Source organism: Maniola hyperantus, chromosome Z (assembly GCF_902806685.2).
Source record: "Maniola hyperantus chromosome Z, iAphHyp1.2, whole genome shotgun sequence".
NCBI classification, from domain to species: domain Eukaryota; kingdom Metazoa; phylum Arthropoda; class Insecta; order Lepidoptera; family Nymphalidae; genus Maniola; species Maniola hyperantus.
The window spans coordinates 6,011,575-6,028,116 of NC_048564.1; the positions used below are offsets into that span (position 1 = coordinate 6,011,575).

The following is a 16,542-nucleotide window of genomic DNA, read 5'->3' on the forward strand; positions in this document are numbered from 1 at the left end:
TACCATGGCGCGTGGCGAAAATCGGAACTTACATTGCTGCCAAGTGTTTCCTTTGTTCTTGTACGTAGATAGAGTAATAAAGGTAGATACAGGAACGTTTGCTTTCTCATTCACACTAAAAAGAGAGCACAGATAAAGCTACTAATGTGATAAATAGAAACGCAGCTAACCTATTTCTTGTCCCTTATCGTGTAACTGGTTTTTTTCAAGAATACATACAAGAAGTTGCAAAATCAAACTTTGAGAATTCGTGGCGTAATTGTATTTCTCATGAGTTATTTTACTTGTTTACACATAAAAAACGTTTAATACAAATTTTGTTGATCGGTTAATACAAATATTGACTACTAAACAATGGTAATAATAATTGTCGTGTTAAATTCATCGTTACGGCGTGCTATCGCTATCTCATACGCAGTTACACAGTATTTAAATCTACCAATTACTCTATCTACGGGCAAACCCCGCAAAACCATAGAATGATAGAAAACGTTATCGTTCGTCATGTTGCCGCACTTGTTTTTGTTGGACTAATCAGTGTTTCCATGTACACGATAATTACCGTAGATGCACCGTAATTCAGCCCTAATCTACCGTCAAGGTAATATGGCCATTACCTTGACCGTGTCACCGTAATACAAAATCACGTTAAAAATTCATAATATACTGCGTAATAGTAGTATTTCGTCCTTATTCAAGCAATTAGGAAGGAGTAAAATGTAAAACTAATGAGATTTAACAAAATATTAATATGAATAAATCCGTATATGAAAAAGATATTGCTATGCTAGGAGAGTCAGATTCAGAATAATATTAATAGCTGATTAAAAAGCAAATTCGTGACGTTTTTTCTTTTAAAAATGACACGGTAATTTACACGGTATTCTTTTAGCTAATCCACCGTAATTTAATCTAGAAACACCGTAATTTTAACCCTTGAACACGGTAATTCTCAATTTACATATGGAAACACTGGGACTAATGGAAAAATCGAGTAATACCTAGGTACCTACCTATTTAACCAAGGAAGTGGAACATAATATTTACCTACTCGATTTAAATTGAAAAAAATCACACAATAAAGTGCGGCGCGGGCATTGGCAATTTTTTAATCTTAATAGTATAGTGTAAAAAGTGCCACAAAGATATGGATAGGTAAGTTAAAAACAGTTTTTAAATAATAGATTGTAGATGCGTAAAGTTTATCTACCGAAATGCGTCAGCGGCGGCCGTTAGTACAATGTACATATTAAAATAATATTACCATATTTTAGATATAATACTACGTTAGACAAGTGTAAATCTTTTCTAAAATACCTATTGCATAGATTATTGATTTTTAGATATTTTTAGATAAATAATTATTGGTCTCGCTAGGCTCTACACCTATTGTAATAAAAATCATGCCACATAGGACACTTAAAAAGTCCGCTGCAAACTCCAAAGGGTAAAAACGGAACCTAACGTTAGGCAGTAGGCACCCCACTAACAAAAGATTTTTGGAAGGAAATAGGGGATGGAAGTTTGTATGAAAGTCAGTTATTTTTAAAGTTACATCGACGAAAATTGAGATTTAGGCTTTCGGTTAAAAATGAAAAATACTTAGGTATATTTTTCACGATTTTTGAATATTCTAATCCCAAGGGGGTTATGGGGATGAAAGTTTGTATGAAAGTGTCTTTTTCAAGTTATTTTCATAAAAATTGGTATATAGGTTGCCAGTCACAAATGAAGAAATATGTGTTTCAGGATTTTTGCAAATTCCACCCCCACGCTGTTTTTCTAAATTCACACGAGCGAAGGCCGGCTATTTCGGCTAGCTCGATTTGTAACAATCTTTTCTGTCTGGTATTGAGTCTTAATCGACGCTGGCTTTTACCTTTGCACTTTGTGGGTTATTTGCTATGGTTATTTACGATAACGTGCACGTTCGCTTGGCATTAACGTTCACTTGTGGTACGCATGCGCGCGGCCTTTGCTTGCAGTGAGGCTCGAAAGACCGCATTTCCAGACCAATGCCACACCGGCGAAGCACTTGGTATTGCTTGTAAGTCACTCATCAGTTATATCTGACCTTACACCCATATTCACAATTAATACATATAAATAGAAAAATGCAGACACGTTGGCTGACTCAACCCTTGGTAGGTCCAAGTGTTCGATCCGCCTTCGCAGAGATACTCATATGCTTTCTCTTTTATAGCTGTGGTAGCCTAGTGGTTAGGACGTCCGCCTTCCAATCGGAGGTCGGGAGTTCGATCCCGGGCACGCACCTCTAACTTTGCGGAGTTATTAAGTAATTAAAATATCACTTGCTTTAACGGTGAAGGTAAACATCGTGAGGAAACCTGCATGCCTGAGAGTTCTCCATAATGTTCTCAAAGGTGTGTGAAGTCTGCCAATCTGCACTTGGCCAGCGTGGTAGACTATGGCCAAAACCCTTCTCACTCTGAGAGGAGACCTGTGCTCTGTAGTGAGCCGGTGATGGGTTGATCATGATGATATTCAATCCTACCTACTACTCCTCCTGTGGTTTGAGTTTCTTAGTGACACTCAGGGCCGCTCCTGACAAAATGCCTCACCATAACCTCACCTCCTTCTATTCTAAATCCCCTCTGTTGAATTTGTTCAGCTATTTAATTCCTTACCGATTCAAATTAGGTGTGCTCAACCCCTTGCATTATTTAAAAAGCTCGTCAAAACATCCTTCTTTCCTGAATTTGATGATTAATCATCTCCTACTTTGAAGCCGCGGGTTTTTACTAGTCATTACTATATTGTGAATACAGGTGTAAAACCGCCAGTACATTTCAAGTTCATAGCAAGTTCTTATACAGGTATGACATCACATTTGCGTGCAAGTCACTTGCATTACAATATTGTCAGAGCTTGCATCTCATGCAAGATTTTAGTTGCAAGAGTAATTTGTTTGTACCAGAGTTTAAAAACCAATTTGCTGCATAACTTGCACGCAAGTGACAGCAGTGCGTTTTGCTTACAAATTCAAAGCATTTACGCATTACTAAAGCTACATGAAACTTATAACTTGCATGCAAAATACTTATACAATGGAAACGTTTCATTACTCAAGCTACATGCAACTTATGACTTGCATGCAAAATACTTGTACGATGGAAACGTTTTAATACTCAAGCTACAAGAAACTTATAACTTGCATGAAAGATATAGTAGATATGTGACACTACGAGATGGCAGTCAAGGTATGGGGCGGGGGACACCCCACACGCACCCCTGCACACAGTGCCCCTGCTATCCCGTAAGGGGTTAGCGCGCGGTCTGTGCGGGTGTGCGGGCGTCACCACACCAATTGCCATCTCGACCTGTCGCGTACTAAACATTGACCCCAAAACGTGTTACCAAAAACTGGCCACATTCACACATGTCGTCGCGCCGGTCTATGTCAACGTGTAAGCTTTCGCTAACCGACCTATACCATTATTTTGTTTGTAGACACTGTAAGCGTTATTGTGTCTTGATGGTACTTATACTAATGAATAGTTAATCATCTGTCATGCTTTCAGCCTCGATGCTGGATGTGAATAATAATGACGACCTCGATGTGGAGTTACTAGTTCAAAAGTTCTTGCTGCCACATACTCAAGAAAAAACAGGTACGAAAAGTTACGGCATTACAGAACGGGTTTCGAAGCTGAAACGGCAATGGGCATAGTTCGAAAAACTTATAGACATCGGGGTCCCACCTAAAAGCGTAGCGTTTGAGCGATGAGTTGCAGGGAGCAGCTGGATTCAGGCGCTAGACTATGGTGTGTGGCAGTCCCTACAAGAGACCTATGTCCAACACTGGATGTCTATTGGTTGCTTATGATTATGATGATGATGACAGGGTCTTGCTTGAAAGTATGTAAAAAGCATTTTTTAAACGCGGGAAATCTCGTTGTATTTTTTTCTTAAAATACTGCTATTTGCAGATAATGGGACGTCAGGTATCAATGGATCCTCGTCGTGTGACTGGTACTCGATGCCCAGCTTGCCTGTGCTGGGGGAGGATGTGCTCGAGATTATCAGCGAGGATACAGTAAGTTATTAAGCTTTGCACACATAACCATCAAGTTATTTGCAGATAACGGGACGTCAGGTATCAATGGTTCTTCGTTGTGTGACACGGTGGACATGATGCGATGTCTGGCTTCCCTGACATGCTGGGGCATGCGCTCGTGATTATCAACGAGGATACAGTAAGTTATGAAACTTTGCACACATAACCATCAAGTTATTTGCAGATAATGGGACGTCAGGTATCAATGGTTCCTCGTTGTGTGATACGGTGGACATGATGCGATGTCCGGCTTCCCTGACATGCTGGGGCATGCGCTCGTGATTATCAACGAGGATACAGTAAGTTACGAAACTTTGCACACATAACCATCAAGTTATTTGCAGATAATGGGACGTCAGGTATCAATGGTTCCTCGTCGTGTGACACGGTAGACACCGTGTCCGGCTTCCCTGAGATGCTGAAGGATGCGCATGAGATTATCAGCGAGGATGCAGTAAGTTATTAAGCTTTGCACACATAACCATCAAGGTATTTATCCATTTTACACCTCAGCACTTTATTTATTTTAAATTAAAATAGCGAGAAAACGGGCAGGTGGGTTACTTGATTTTAAGTGTAAAAAATATAAAAAGCTTTATTTCAGGAGGGCTCTCATAAATGCTTACTTTCAATAACATCACCAGTCATTTTCCTTATCGTATTTGTTTTGGCAATATTCTTTGAACGGGTATTGCTCCAAAACGCTACTGCATTTTTGATTAACCTTTATGTTTTTATTTCTTGTTTATTTGAAAGTAATCAACAGCGTAATTACATAATTATTATTTAAATCTAAATTTAGTTTTAACAGAAGGCCACAAGAGATTACTTAAAATGAAAACTATTTTAACAGAATAGATTTAGAATAAATGTATATACAATAATAAAATTACAAGTGGGTGTGTATGCATGTGTGTGTGTGTGTGTGTGTGCTTGTGTGTGGGTGTGTGTGGTGTGTGCGTGGGTGTAAGTGGGAGTTGTGTGATTGCATGCATATTTAGATGTTAGCTATTTTTTTTTGCGATGATGTTTTCTTATTTCCTTTTTAGATAACTAACATAATATCAAACTTATACTTACTCTTTACATAATTAACAATTCAACTTTTTATTTGGGCTCCATACATGCATTTTTTAAACTGATATTTCTACATAACGCAACCGAGTTTTTGGTAAATTTTTACACAATTCGCATGTGTAGAGCCTTAATATCTCAACCGGTAAAGGAGTGGACTGAAAAACCGAAAGGTCGACGGTTCAAACCCCGCCCGTTGCACTATTGTCGTACCTACTCCTAGCACAAGCCTGACGCTTAGTTGGAGAGGAAAGGGGAATATTAGTCATTTAACATGGCTTAATATTCTTTAAAAAAAAATTGCTTCAAAACGCAACCAAATTTTTAGTCAACCTTCACACTTAACATGTACTTACTCTTTACACAATACAGAACACAAAACAGTCGCGTCCATTCAACTTTTTATTTGGGCTTCATATAAGGATATTTCTGAACCGACATTTTTCCTTAACGCAACTGAGTTTTTTAGTAAAAAAAATTTACACGATTTAGACGATGTGTAGAGCTAGAGCTTACTTGCAATGCCATCTATAAACTTATCATTTTTATTTAGTAACATTTTTTGAACCAACACTGCTCCAAAACGCAACCTTAAAGCAATAAATACTTATGGCGACAACTCAGCGCAGGCAGAGTCAGATATTTGGCTTCAGAGAGTTGTCCTCTATCCTGTGAACCCACAAAAGCCATATCCGTGATGGTTACTAAATTTGTTGTGACACGCCGCCGGTCAACATAATTAAACTGTACTTGTATCATTTATCATGTAATTTTAGCATGTATTAGAAATAAAAATGGTAAGTTTAACTCACAGGGTTTTCTTGAATTACTTCAAAACTATAATAATATTTACCAAAATGCCATAGTGAAAGTGAAGGTTTTGTCTATTCTTAGTTGTTCTTAGCGGTTTAATCTATTTTTGTTCTCCTGTAAAGTGTTGATTTTTACTAGTGTCACTTGTCACAGGAGACACAGAATGATTCCTCGGCGCGTGATACGGTGGACACAACGTCAGGCATCCCTGAGATGCTAGAAGATGCGCACGAGATTATCAGCGAGGATACAGTAAGTTATTAAGCTTTGCACACAACCATCAAGGTATTTATCCATTTTACACCTTAGCACCTTTTTATTCTAAATAAAAATAGCAAAAAAAACGAGCAGGTGGGTTACCTGATGTTAAATGATTACCGCTGCCCATGAACTTTTGGAGCACCAGACGGACCGCCAATGCGTTGCCGGCTTCGCCGCACAAAGCATTTAGACAACTCGTAAAAAGCGAAAAGAATATGAAAGCGGGTAGTTCGGTACTGCCCATAACAGTTCAAACTTCATCTCTCGCAGCACTGCAGTCCCGTCGTGACCACGACTCATGCAACTGGGCCAAAATATCGAACAATCTAAATCATCAAATCAGTCATTCATCAACGTTAAACCACGAAATAAGCTTTAAATCAGCGATCGCTTGCTCCCTGGGAAAGACAAGCTACTATTTGTCCCGGAAAATCAAAAGAGTTCACGCATGTCGCGAGCGTCATCTAGTCCATTCTTCCATACTTCCATACTAATATTATAAATGCGAAAGTGTGCCTGCCTGTCCGTCTGTCTGACTGTTAGCTTTCCACGGCTCATCCGTTTTAACAGATTTTGATGAAATTTGGTACAGATATACTTACTTACTACTTTATATTCCGGAAAATTAAAGAGTTCCCAGGGGATTTTTAAAAACCGAAACTCTCGCGAACGAAGTTGCAGGCATCACCTAGTTTCATATAAATCATTCAGAATTACTCATCATCATCATGATCAACTCATCGCCGACTCACTACAGAGCACGGGTTTCTCAGAGTGAGACGGGTTCTTTTTAGCCGACCACGATAGTCGACCACGCTGGTCAAGTGCGGATTGGCGGACTTCACACATCTTTGAGAACATTACATGCAGGTTTCCGCACGATGTTTTCCTTCACCGTTAAAGCAAGTGATATTTAATTAGTAAAACGCACGTTAGAGGTGCGTGCCCGGGATCGAACTTCCTACCTCCGATTAGGAGGCGGATGTCCTAACCACTAGGCTTCAGAATTAGTAACATAGTTAAGATAAAGTATTTCTTCATTCAAAGGACTTCATGAAGAGTATGGGTATTAGCGGGGCAGTCCAATGCATGTATTGCGGTTGGGCAGGCTCAATAGTCTTGCTAGAAAGCCACATTCGCAAGGTTAGTATTTTATTTTCTTTCTTTCTGATAGGTTGCATGCGCATGAAAATTAAAGCGTACCCATGGGATTTTTCAATCATTCAATTAGTCTGTTTGCGTCAAATGCTAAACGACACCATCATCATGATCGCTTGCTAGTCCGTTGGGCTATGCTATTCTGTTCACTTTGGTTAGATTTGACAGATTGGACAGATTGTGTCCTTCAGAGAGACACCCAACCCGTGCCCGCTTCGTAGCACACTGAGCGACTTTGAACTTGCGGAAGAGGCTAATAGGGTATTTAACACCGAGAGAAAAAAAATATATATGACCAAGGTAGTATTGATAATAAGCAATCGAAAAATGTTAATTTCAGTTAATAAAATTATATAATGAATTATTTTGGAAATTTATCTGTTCTAAAAATATTTGAAACGCACGAAGCTGTAGCCGCAGCTAAAGTTTTCGCAAGGAAATTTGAAATACAAAATTTAAATGCATTTTATTGCACCCATCGATTGAATAATTTTTTTGTGAATTTTTTGGTGGTTTGTGAATTTTTTGGTAGTTTGGTGGTGGATCCTTATTTGGACCTTAGGATCAAATAAAAACACTTTTCAAAAAACCGGCCAAGTGCGTTGACGTCTGATAGCAGACTTTCGGGGAAAAATCTGAAAACTGAAATTTGTGGTTACATTACACAAAAAAAATTAAATTGTGGTCCTGAACTAATTAGTATTTTCAATATTCGAAGTAAGATAACTATATCAAGTGAGGTCTTCACTTGTGCATTCTAAAACAGATTTTTATTTATTTTTATCGTAGTTTATGGCATCATAGTTTTTGAATTATTGTGCAAAATGTCGAAAAATACGACTGTTGTACGGAACCCTCGTCGCGCGAGCCTGACTCGCACTTGGCCGGTTTTTTACTGTAGCAGATGTTGGTATTTCTTGCACTTACATAGAGTGATAGATAGCATTATCGATAATAATTACTGAAGATTCTTCTAAGATGTTTAAAAAATTAATAAACCATTCCTCGTAAGTTTCGCCATCCATTTCAGTATGATAGTCAGCATCCTTAGACTTTACGGCCTTGAATATCAATTTTGCCTCTGGTACAACCAGTCATTGCAGAACCAGCGTGATAAACAATCAGTCTCTGTTCTTTTCCCACTGGTTGAAAACCACCCACATCATTTTCTTCAAGCCTCATACGTTTTCTGGAATGGTTTTGATTTACCCATGTCTCGACGGGGTAAAATCGTGGTGGTTGGTCTTTTGTTTTCTTCAAGGCATCTAATTTTCTTAAAAAATCCATTCTAGCACAAACAATATTACTTCTTTCCATTAAATATTTCCGCCCTTCCGCATTTTTCTTAAATTTATATCCAATATATTTTAATATTTTCCTCATGAAAGTTTTCCCGCATTTAAAATCGGGCGTAAATTCAGAGTATTTAGCACAGATTTTAGCCACACTTGGATACTCGCCGTTATCATACATAGTTTACTATGTATGATAACGGCGAGTATAGTAAGTCTTAGCACACTTATATCTAAATTATCAATATTGGTACTTGGTTTTTTAACCTTCCCTTGGATTTCCTGGGCTGCCGGATTGCGATATTTCCATTTTTATTCGACCCACGTTATAGAATACATTTTCCATTATGTACAACTGTCCAGATGGAAGTAAGAAATAGAAGTAAAACTCAAGTACAGAGGTCCTTATCTTGTTAGATACCTTCCTAAACATAAAGAACAACAAACGACAAAAAATTCATTAAGTAGGCTAGGTAGCTTTGGCCGCCGCGATATGGTGGACTTAGGTAGCGAGTGGCGCACTGGTGGCACATCCCTACTGTTATTGACGTTTATGGCCCGACGACTCAGTTGATAGAGCGCGCACTATGGCAGTTAACGCATAAAGGCTGATAGATTGGATTGAAACTGACTTCCAAAGGGGAAAGTTTCTCAATATGGCACGTATGTCTTTAAACCTAAATTCAGGCGACAAATTCACGATCATCGTTTAGTAATGTATCTATATTTGTTTCCAGAATCACACATTCTGCATACATAAAGTAGATACGAACGTGTGGGTTCTTACCTACACGCTCCAGAGTCTACTACTACAGCTTAATGTCTGGCTCCACAAAGTAATAGAGTTTGACTCTACACTATACATGATCAGCGTCAAGTACGTGCATGTTAGCTGCTTTAGGGTGAGGTTTTTGGTAAGTAAATCACTCCGACTTAGTACATAAGCAGTACAAGAATGTGGCGGTCTCCGCATACCGACAGATTAGATGGCGTCACAAGTGCTCGTATCTTCAATCGCTCACTATAGAGTAAACTCGATCTGTCCAATTGTTTTTTCGAGCAGTAGGGCTAGAAGCTCGCCATATTCCATAGTCCATACTTATATTATAAATGTGAAAGTGTGTCTGTCTGTCTGCTAGCTTTTCACTGCTCATCCGCTTAACCAATTATGATAAAATTTGGTACAGAGCTAGCTTATATTCCGTAGACCGGCATGGGCATATAAGCTACTGTTTGTCCCGGAAAATCAAAGTTCACACATATAAAGCTGCGCAGTCATCATCCTTTTGGTACAGATATTATGGCTTGTATCCTGGAGAAAGACGTAAGCTACTTTTTATCTGAAAAAATCAGAGTTCCCACGAGATTTTTAAAAACTTAAATCCACGCAGACAAAATCGATCAGATAGTTAGTTATATGTATAGGTAGTTCTACGATAAGAGGTAATGTGTACGGCAATTGTTATAAATATACGTCTATTTTTATTATACGTCTTGTCATTTTATGTAATAAATCACAGTATTTTATGAATAGCCTTATAATTAAATGCCAAATTAAATAATATTTTCCTGAAATTCCATATTAAAATGTGAAAATGTCTCTACCCTGGCCTGTCCCCTTGACGTTATATAGTTAACATGCAGACAGTATATTATGCCTTCTTTGTCGCATTTGTCAAAATAAGGTATATTTAGCACATATTTAAAAAGGTATACGTAAGTGTTATAAAGCTAAAATACAAAAAATGTATATTTTCAATAATTTTCGAACTTCACTTTCGTCCCGCTTTTTTTACGTATTTACCCTGGTCAATTTCGGTACGTTAATACGAACTGAAATATTAGACGGCCATATTCACAATAGGGCTCATGGGTGCGTATCAACTTAAAATTAGTGATATTAAAAACACGAGCCGTTCGATCGCTGTCATTTGTTAGTTAGCACGACTCGACAGTGCGGTGCAGGGGTTTCGTAAGGTGACTGTGTCTCTCTTCTCCCCTGACAAGTTGTAAAAGATACAATTTACTTAATTCATTTGCATTCACTGCCTAAACAACAAAAATACTGTAACAGTTAAGATGCAATATATTATTTGCCCAAAATCAACTTATGTCAGTTTTTATTTTAATTTGTCATGAAAATGTTTGTCCCCTTCTGTCTTTCCGCTGGCAAAATAATAGCTAACTTCGGTTAACGTTCTCATAAATATTATGAATTTCATTTCATGATTATGGTAAAAACAAATAAAGGAAATTCTTAGATTTTTCTTTTAAACTTTTTTTTTACTTTTTTTAAAAATATATTTGTATTCGTAAAATAAGTCGTTGTTTGTTGAAGGTACGATGTCGTGTTAATTTGCTTATATTTTTTGTGACTGACACTAACGAAGCTCTAATTTCAAATATAATTTTAATGAATGGCTATAATACAAAAATAATACTGTAATAATATCATAAATTAAGGTAAAAGTGCAATTTTATTCTTTGTTTTATTACATTAAAGTCTCAAAAATATCTATTCTGATATTGATGTCTCTACTCTGCCCGATGTCTCTACCCTGGCCTTCTAAAAAGTAACTTAATATATTGTATAAAGTGTCCTTGCGTGAATGTGTACTTATACATATAAAAGGGACTAAAATCGTAATATACATGTTTAATCAAAAAACTTTTCCCCTGTGCCGTATCCTCTATGGACTCGAAACCTCTTATCGTAGAATCTCCCGTGTAAGTAAAACTATTCGCTTCATTTGTATTATTTTATTAAAGCAATAGAAGGATAATAAAGAATAGGAATTATGATGAAATTATGTTTTTATAGTTACTATCACCGGACCTACTGGAGCCGCAAGAAAAAATTTTTACGATTACGTTATTTAACAAACGCACCGGTCAGGCGTTCTCATGGTCCGGCCCAATAACCATCTTGCCTCCTATCTCTCCTGGCAATATTAAGGACTGCTTCAAAATTGATCTCGCTAAACTCGACCTCTTACATAATAATCCCCCCATTCAAGACATCTTCATTATATTCTTTGTCAGGCTTTCTATTTAAAAACTTTTCATTCGCGATAGTGTCTGATTTAGTAGATATAAACTTTTATACACTTTTTGTTATGTATGTATTTGTTGTATATATTTATTTGCTAATATCTACATGTTTAAAAATAGATGAGAGCTAGATTTACTCTCAAATCTATGAAAAAATAACAATTTTGTTTAACTACAACTGCATATATAGGTGTTCCTGAAAATATTACTCATATTTTGATAAATATTTATATGAGTAAGTAAATACTCATTTTTCACATTTGTATAAATTTATATAAAAATTAACTACCTACATACTTACTAAGTTCAACTAAATACCTTTAATAAAGTTCCTAATATATTATAGGTATTCCTGAAAATGATACTCATATTTTGATAAATATTTATACGAGTAATTAAATACTCATTTTTCACATTTGTATAAATTTATACAAAAATTAACTACCTACTTACTAAATTCAACTAAATACCTTTAATAAAGTTCCTATTATATTATAGGTATTCCTGAAAATGATACTCATATTTTTGTAAGTATTTATATAAGTTAATATTCATTTGTTACGTTTGTATAAGTACAGCCTACATAAAAGAAAATTACCTATGTAAAAGAACCCTTATAAGTTATAACTAGTGTGTTATTTGTTAAGATATTCAACTTATCAACACCTGCACGAAAAAACATTGAGTCTCAGTTTTAGGCGATTTCGATTACAATTAAGTTCTCAAATATTGTGGAATCTCAAAATCGGCATAAACTGAGATACTTACTCCAAAATAGACCTCAGCAAACTCGAGGTAGTACCAAATAGTGCCTATTTGAAATTGCTATACAGGGATCCAGTAGATAAATCCCAGAGGAATGTGGTAGATGGAAATCCATGTTCTAGTATTTGGTGTCAGGATTTCTATTTTAAAACAACTTTTCATTTGAATGTGCCATATTTAAAATATAAATATATAATGCATAAATTTTGAGAACTCTCTCGCCACATACCTATTTTGTTGTGTCATGTCATGTCAAAAGTTCACCTTCACCCTTAAATTAAGGACTCGTACTTTTAACATGACAGTTGTAGGGCAAATATGGCGAGTGAGTTCTCGAAATGTAGGCACTATATATATTTTATTTACTTTCGTTGCTTAAGTTCGAACACCACGTAAGACTTTTGGCAGTTTAACATTTCGCAGCCATTCGCTAAAGAATCGTCGGGATGCGTCGCTTTGCCAGTCATAAACAAGAAAATGTCCAATAGAAACTCTTAAAGGAATAGGTAGTTGCACAGTATCCATCAAACAACCCAAATCTCTGAAAACCGCCAGTTTTTCGCCTTCCTGTAAAGTTGCTAATTTTGACTTACGTAGTGTTTAGAACTTAAGCGATGTTGTTATCCTTATGATAATTATTATGACGTATTATATTTGCTATGTTTTCTAAAATTTTATAGCTATATGTGATAGTTAAAATAAATGGATGAGAGCTATATTTACTGTCAAATCTAGAAATAAATTAACTATTTAGTTCAACTAAATTAAGTTAATAAAGTTCCTATTATATTATACTTAATAAGTATTCATAAATACTCATTTATAAGTCCACAAAAAATTATCTATTTAGTTTAACTAAATAACTCTATTGTAAGTTCTCATTATATTATATAACTAGTCTATTTTTTAATCCCGGAGACCAAAATGACGTTTCGTGTGTTGCAATGCAACGTCGATGTGGTGCAATCAATACTTATCAATGAAAAATTTATAGGTTTTCTTGTGAGATGTGTAATGAGACAACAAAATGTGTTGATTTTTAACTCCAATTCAGTTCAAGTGAAATAGTATAGGCTGATTCTCAATTTATGAGTTTTACATACTATTGAAAAATTCCTTAGGTGAACTATTATTTTATTAACGATTTTAATCTGAACCGGAACGATGAGGACCACACCATTTTTGTTAAGCTGGTATCATTATTTTTAAGTTTGACATTTCTAGCTGTCATTTTGGTCTCTGTGATTAAAAATAGACTATAGGTAGGTATTCCTAAAAATATTACCCATATTTTTGTAAGATTCTATTTTGAAATAAATACTCATTTGTTACATTTTGATCTACAACGATTTTCAACTTATCAACTCCTGCAGAAAAGAACGTCTTTGTGTCCGTTTTTGGCGATTTCGATTATATTTCAGTAGGGCGATTGTCTAAAACCTGCATCAATCATTATTACAATCTCAATAGTTCTGATTGGCTGAATTGGTGCGATTCTTGTTGCAACAATGCATTGTAGCCAATAGTGAGCGAGCATTAACCAATCAGAGATGATTGCGATCGTGACATTGTAGCTGTCATTCTCCCGCGATCGCGCAGCTGTTCTCATATTCAAATCTCCATAAACCTGCGATAAATGTTCTTACTTGCAGGTGTCGTTGACTTTTTATCGAGATTTTTGTACCAAAAATATGCTCAAACCATATATAATAATATGGTATACACAGCTTTATTACTATTAGGATTAGGTCTAAAGATTAACCGCATTTTGGATGCGAATTCGTATCTTACGTAAATTTTGATGTCTTTTTCTGTCAAACACGCAGTGTCCCGGTGATATCAGTTTCGTGAAGAACATGCGTGACGAATAATAATCTGTATCTTAAAGATAATCTTCTTTGATCTCATCTTGATTCTATAAACATTTGTAAATGTGTGCGTAAAGCAAGTTAATCAAATTTTCTACATCATTTTGTATACTTACGAATGTGTATTCAAAAATCCCGAAACTAGTTCGGTTTGTTTTCAGACGTCGGATCTTCACGTACGTATAAATACGACTAACTCTGTGCGCTTCCGTAGTGCTTGAATGGTCGCTCCATAGTACCTACTTGAAAGGTTCGTATTTGTTCGTGCGTGTCCAGACGACTTAAAAATGCATCCAAAGTGCGGCTAGCCTAACTCCATTAGTGCGCTTTCAGCTAGCGTTAGTCTTTACTCAGCTATTACCAGCAAATATGCATCTAACTGTTAGACGCATATTTGCTGGAAATAGCGCATACATCAAATGTTTTCGATTCCATAAACACTCAAATCTAATAATAATTTATAAATACTTGCTTGTCACGGCCCATCTAATGATCTACTATTGCAACAAGGACATAGACTACTTTATGACCTGGAAAAACATGAGTTTCCACCTAAAATCTACATACTCATTTTCAAACTTTGTGAGATTTTACTTCGTGATTTTCTACATACCTATTATGAAAAGGCTTTTCACGTGATTTTTCACATGCCATCTGTGAAATGCGTCCGTCCATCTGACTGTTTACACTGATGCAAGCGCACCGCATAGAGCACAGAAAAACGCGCATGCGTAGATGCATGCCCTGGTTCGGCAGCTTACATGACGCATAGGTACCTCTACGCAGTCTACGCAATTCGAAAGCGCACTAGTGTTAATACACTGATACAGTACCTATAAACTGGTAAACAGGGTATTTAGCGCATTAAATGCAGCTCCCATAAGTAGGTATTTAGGTACATTTAGATTAATTTTTTATGCAATAGGTACCTATATTAATAGGTATTGCCTAAAAGTGTAATAATATTACTACTCTCTTAGAAATTTAAAAGAAAAGGTTGTGTTCATTGAAATATAATGGCTGTGCTGTATTTTTCTTAATATTAATACACATTTAGATGTTTTTGCTTTAAATCTTAGGTGGGTATAATTTGATACCCAGTGTCACTTTGGTAATAAGCGAAAATAAATCGTATCTTGTATAAAGATAAATAAAAATATTCTTCTACAATAAGCGCTCCTAAAAGTATTGATTTTTGTGATGTTCTTTTTTTATCAATTAAGAAACATATTTCTTAATTTTTAGTTCTTATTTGTTCGCACTAGTGTAGTAGACTAATACTGTATAAACTGGTAAAAGGGTATTAGTACATTTAACGCAGCTCCCATACATTAGGTATGTACATTTAGATTTTTTTTAATGCAATACCTATATTGATAGCTATTGCCTAAAAGTGTAATAGTACTCTCTTAGAAATTCAAGAGAAAAGGTTGTGTTCATCGGAATAATATAATGGTTGTGCTGTATTTTTCTTAATATTAATACACATTTTGATTTTATTGCTTTAAATCTTAGGTATAATTTGATACCCAGTGTCACTTCGGTAATAAGCGAAAATAAATCGTATCTTGTATAAAGATAAAAATAAAGAACATAAGCGATCCTAAGTATTGATTTTTGTGATGTTGTTTTTTTTATCAATTAAGAAACATATTTCTCACTTTTTAGTTTTTATTTGTTGTTAGTCTATTAATTATTGTCGCCTTGTTAAGCGAAAACGAGTCGTATCGAATTTAGCGATTAATTTTTATAGGTTTATAGAGATTTTCATTAAAAAATAAAAATAAAAAAGTTTGAAAATTATTTTTTGTTTTATTCATTGTGATTTTGAATAGGTACTTAAAAGTTAGAACCTTTTAGAGCGATTGTGCACTCATCCACGTATTTGGTTGTTCGGTCGTGATTCTTCGAAGTGGCCGTCCGTCGTACAAATACGTGCTCATTCGATTCGAATATTTACGGAATCCGTGATTTGACGGATGGGTGCACAAACGCTCAACATTACTAACGCATTTAGGAGAATAAATAGTTTCCGACAGGTCAGATGGCAATCGGGCTGGGGACACCCGCACATCCCACGCGCTAACCCGGTGCGGCATAGCGCGGGTGACGACTGACGTGTGGGTGTGCGGGCCGTCCCCTCGCCTCATACCCCGATTGCCATCTCGACCTGTCGCGTACC

At 36.1% G+C, this 16,542-nt stretch overlaps 1 protein-coding gene across 2 annotated transcripts; it reads left to right on the forward strand.

The window, feature by feature from the left end:
* The first annotated feature begins 1,022 nt into the window (after nt 1-1,022).
* On the forward strand, nt 1,023-16,163 carry LOC138404517 (uncharacterized). 2 transcript variants are annotated; one of them, XM_069508736.1, is made up of 8 exons: nt 1,023-1,155; nt 1,986-2,047; nt 3,543-3,632; nt 3,951-4,057; nt 6,119-6,217; nt 7,274-7,369; nt 9,414-9,590; nt 11,498-16,163. In XM_069508736.1, exons 1-8 carry the CDS (start codon nt 1,148-1,150, stop codon nt 11,729-11,731), a joined length of 873 nt encoding a protein of 290 aa, XP_069364837.1. In that variant the 5' UTR covers nt 1,023-1,147; the 3' UTR covers nt 11,732-16,163. The 2 variants fall into 2 exon arrangements, with proteins under 2 accessions (XP_069364837.1, XP_069364838.1); XM_069508737.1 differs by lacking the exon at nt 1,986-2,047 and having other exon boundaries at nt 1,024-1,155.
* Nucleotides 16,164-16,542: the final 379 nt, after the last annotated feature.

Bases quoted from the DNA above. Each gene is read 5' to 3' on its own strand.
- LOC138404517 (XM_069508736.1), top strand. The intron at 6,218-7,273 runs GTAAGTTATTAA...CTTCATTCAAAG, and splicing joins AGATTATCAGCGAGGATACA to GACTTCATGAAGAGTATGGG. The intron at 7,370-9,413 runs GTTAGTATTTTA...ATTTGTTTCCAG, and splicing joins TAGAAAGCCACATTCGCAAG to AATCACACATTCTGCATACA.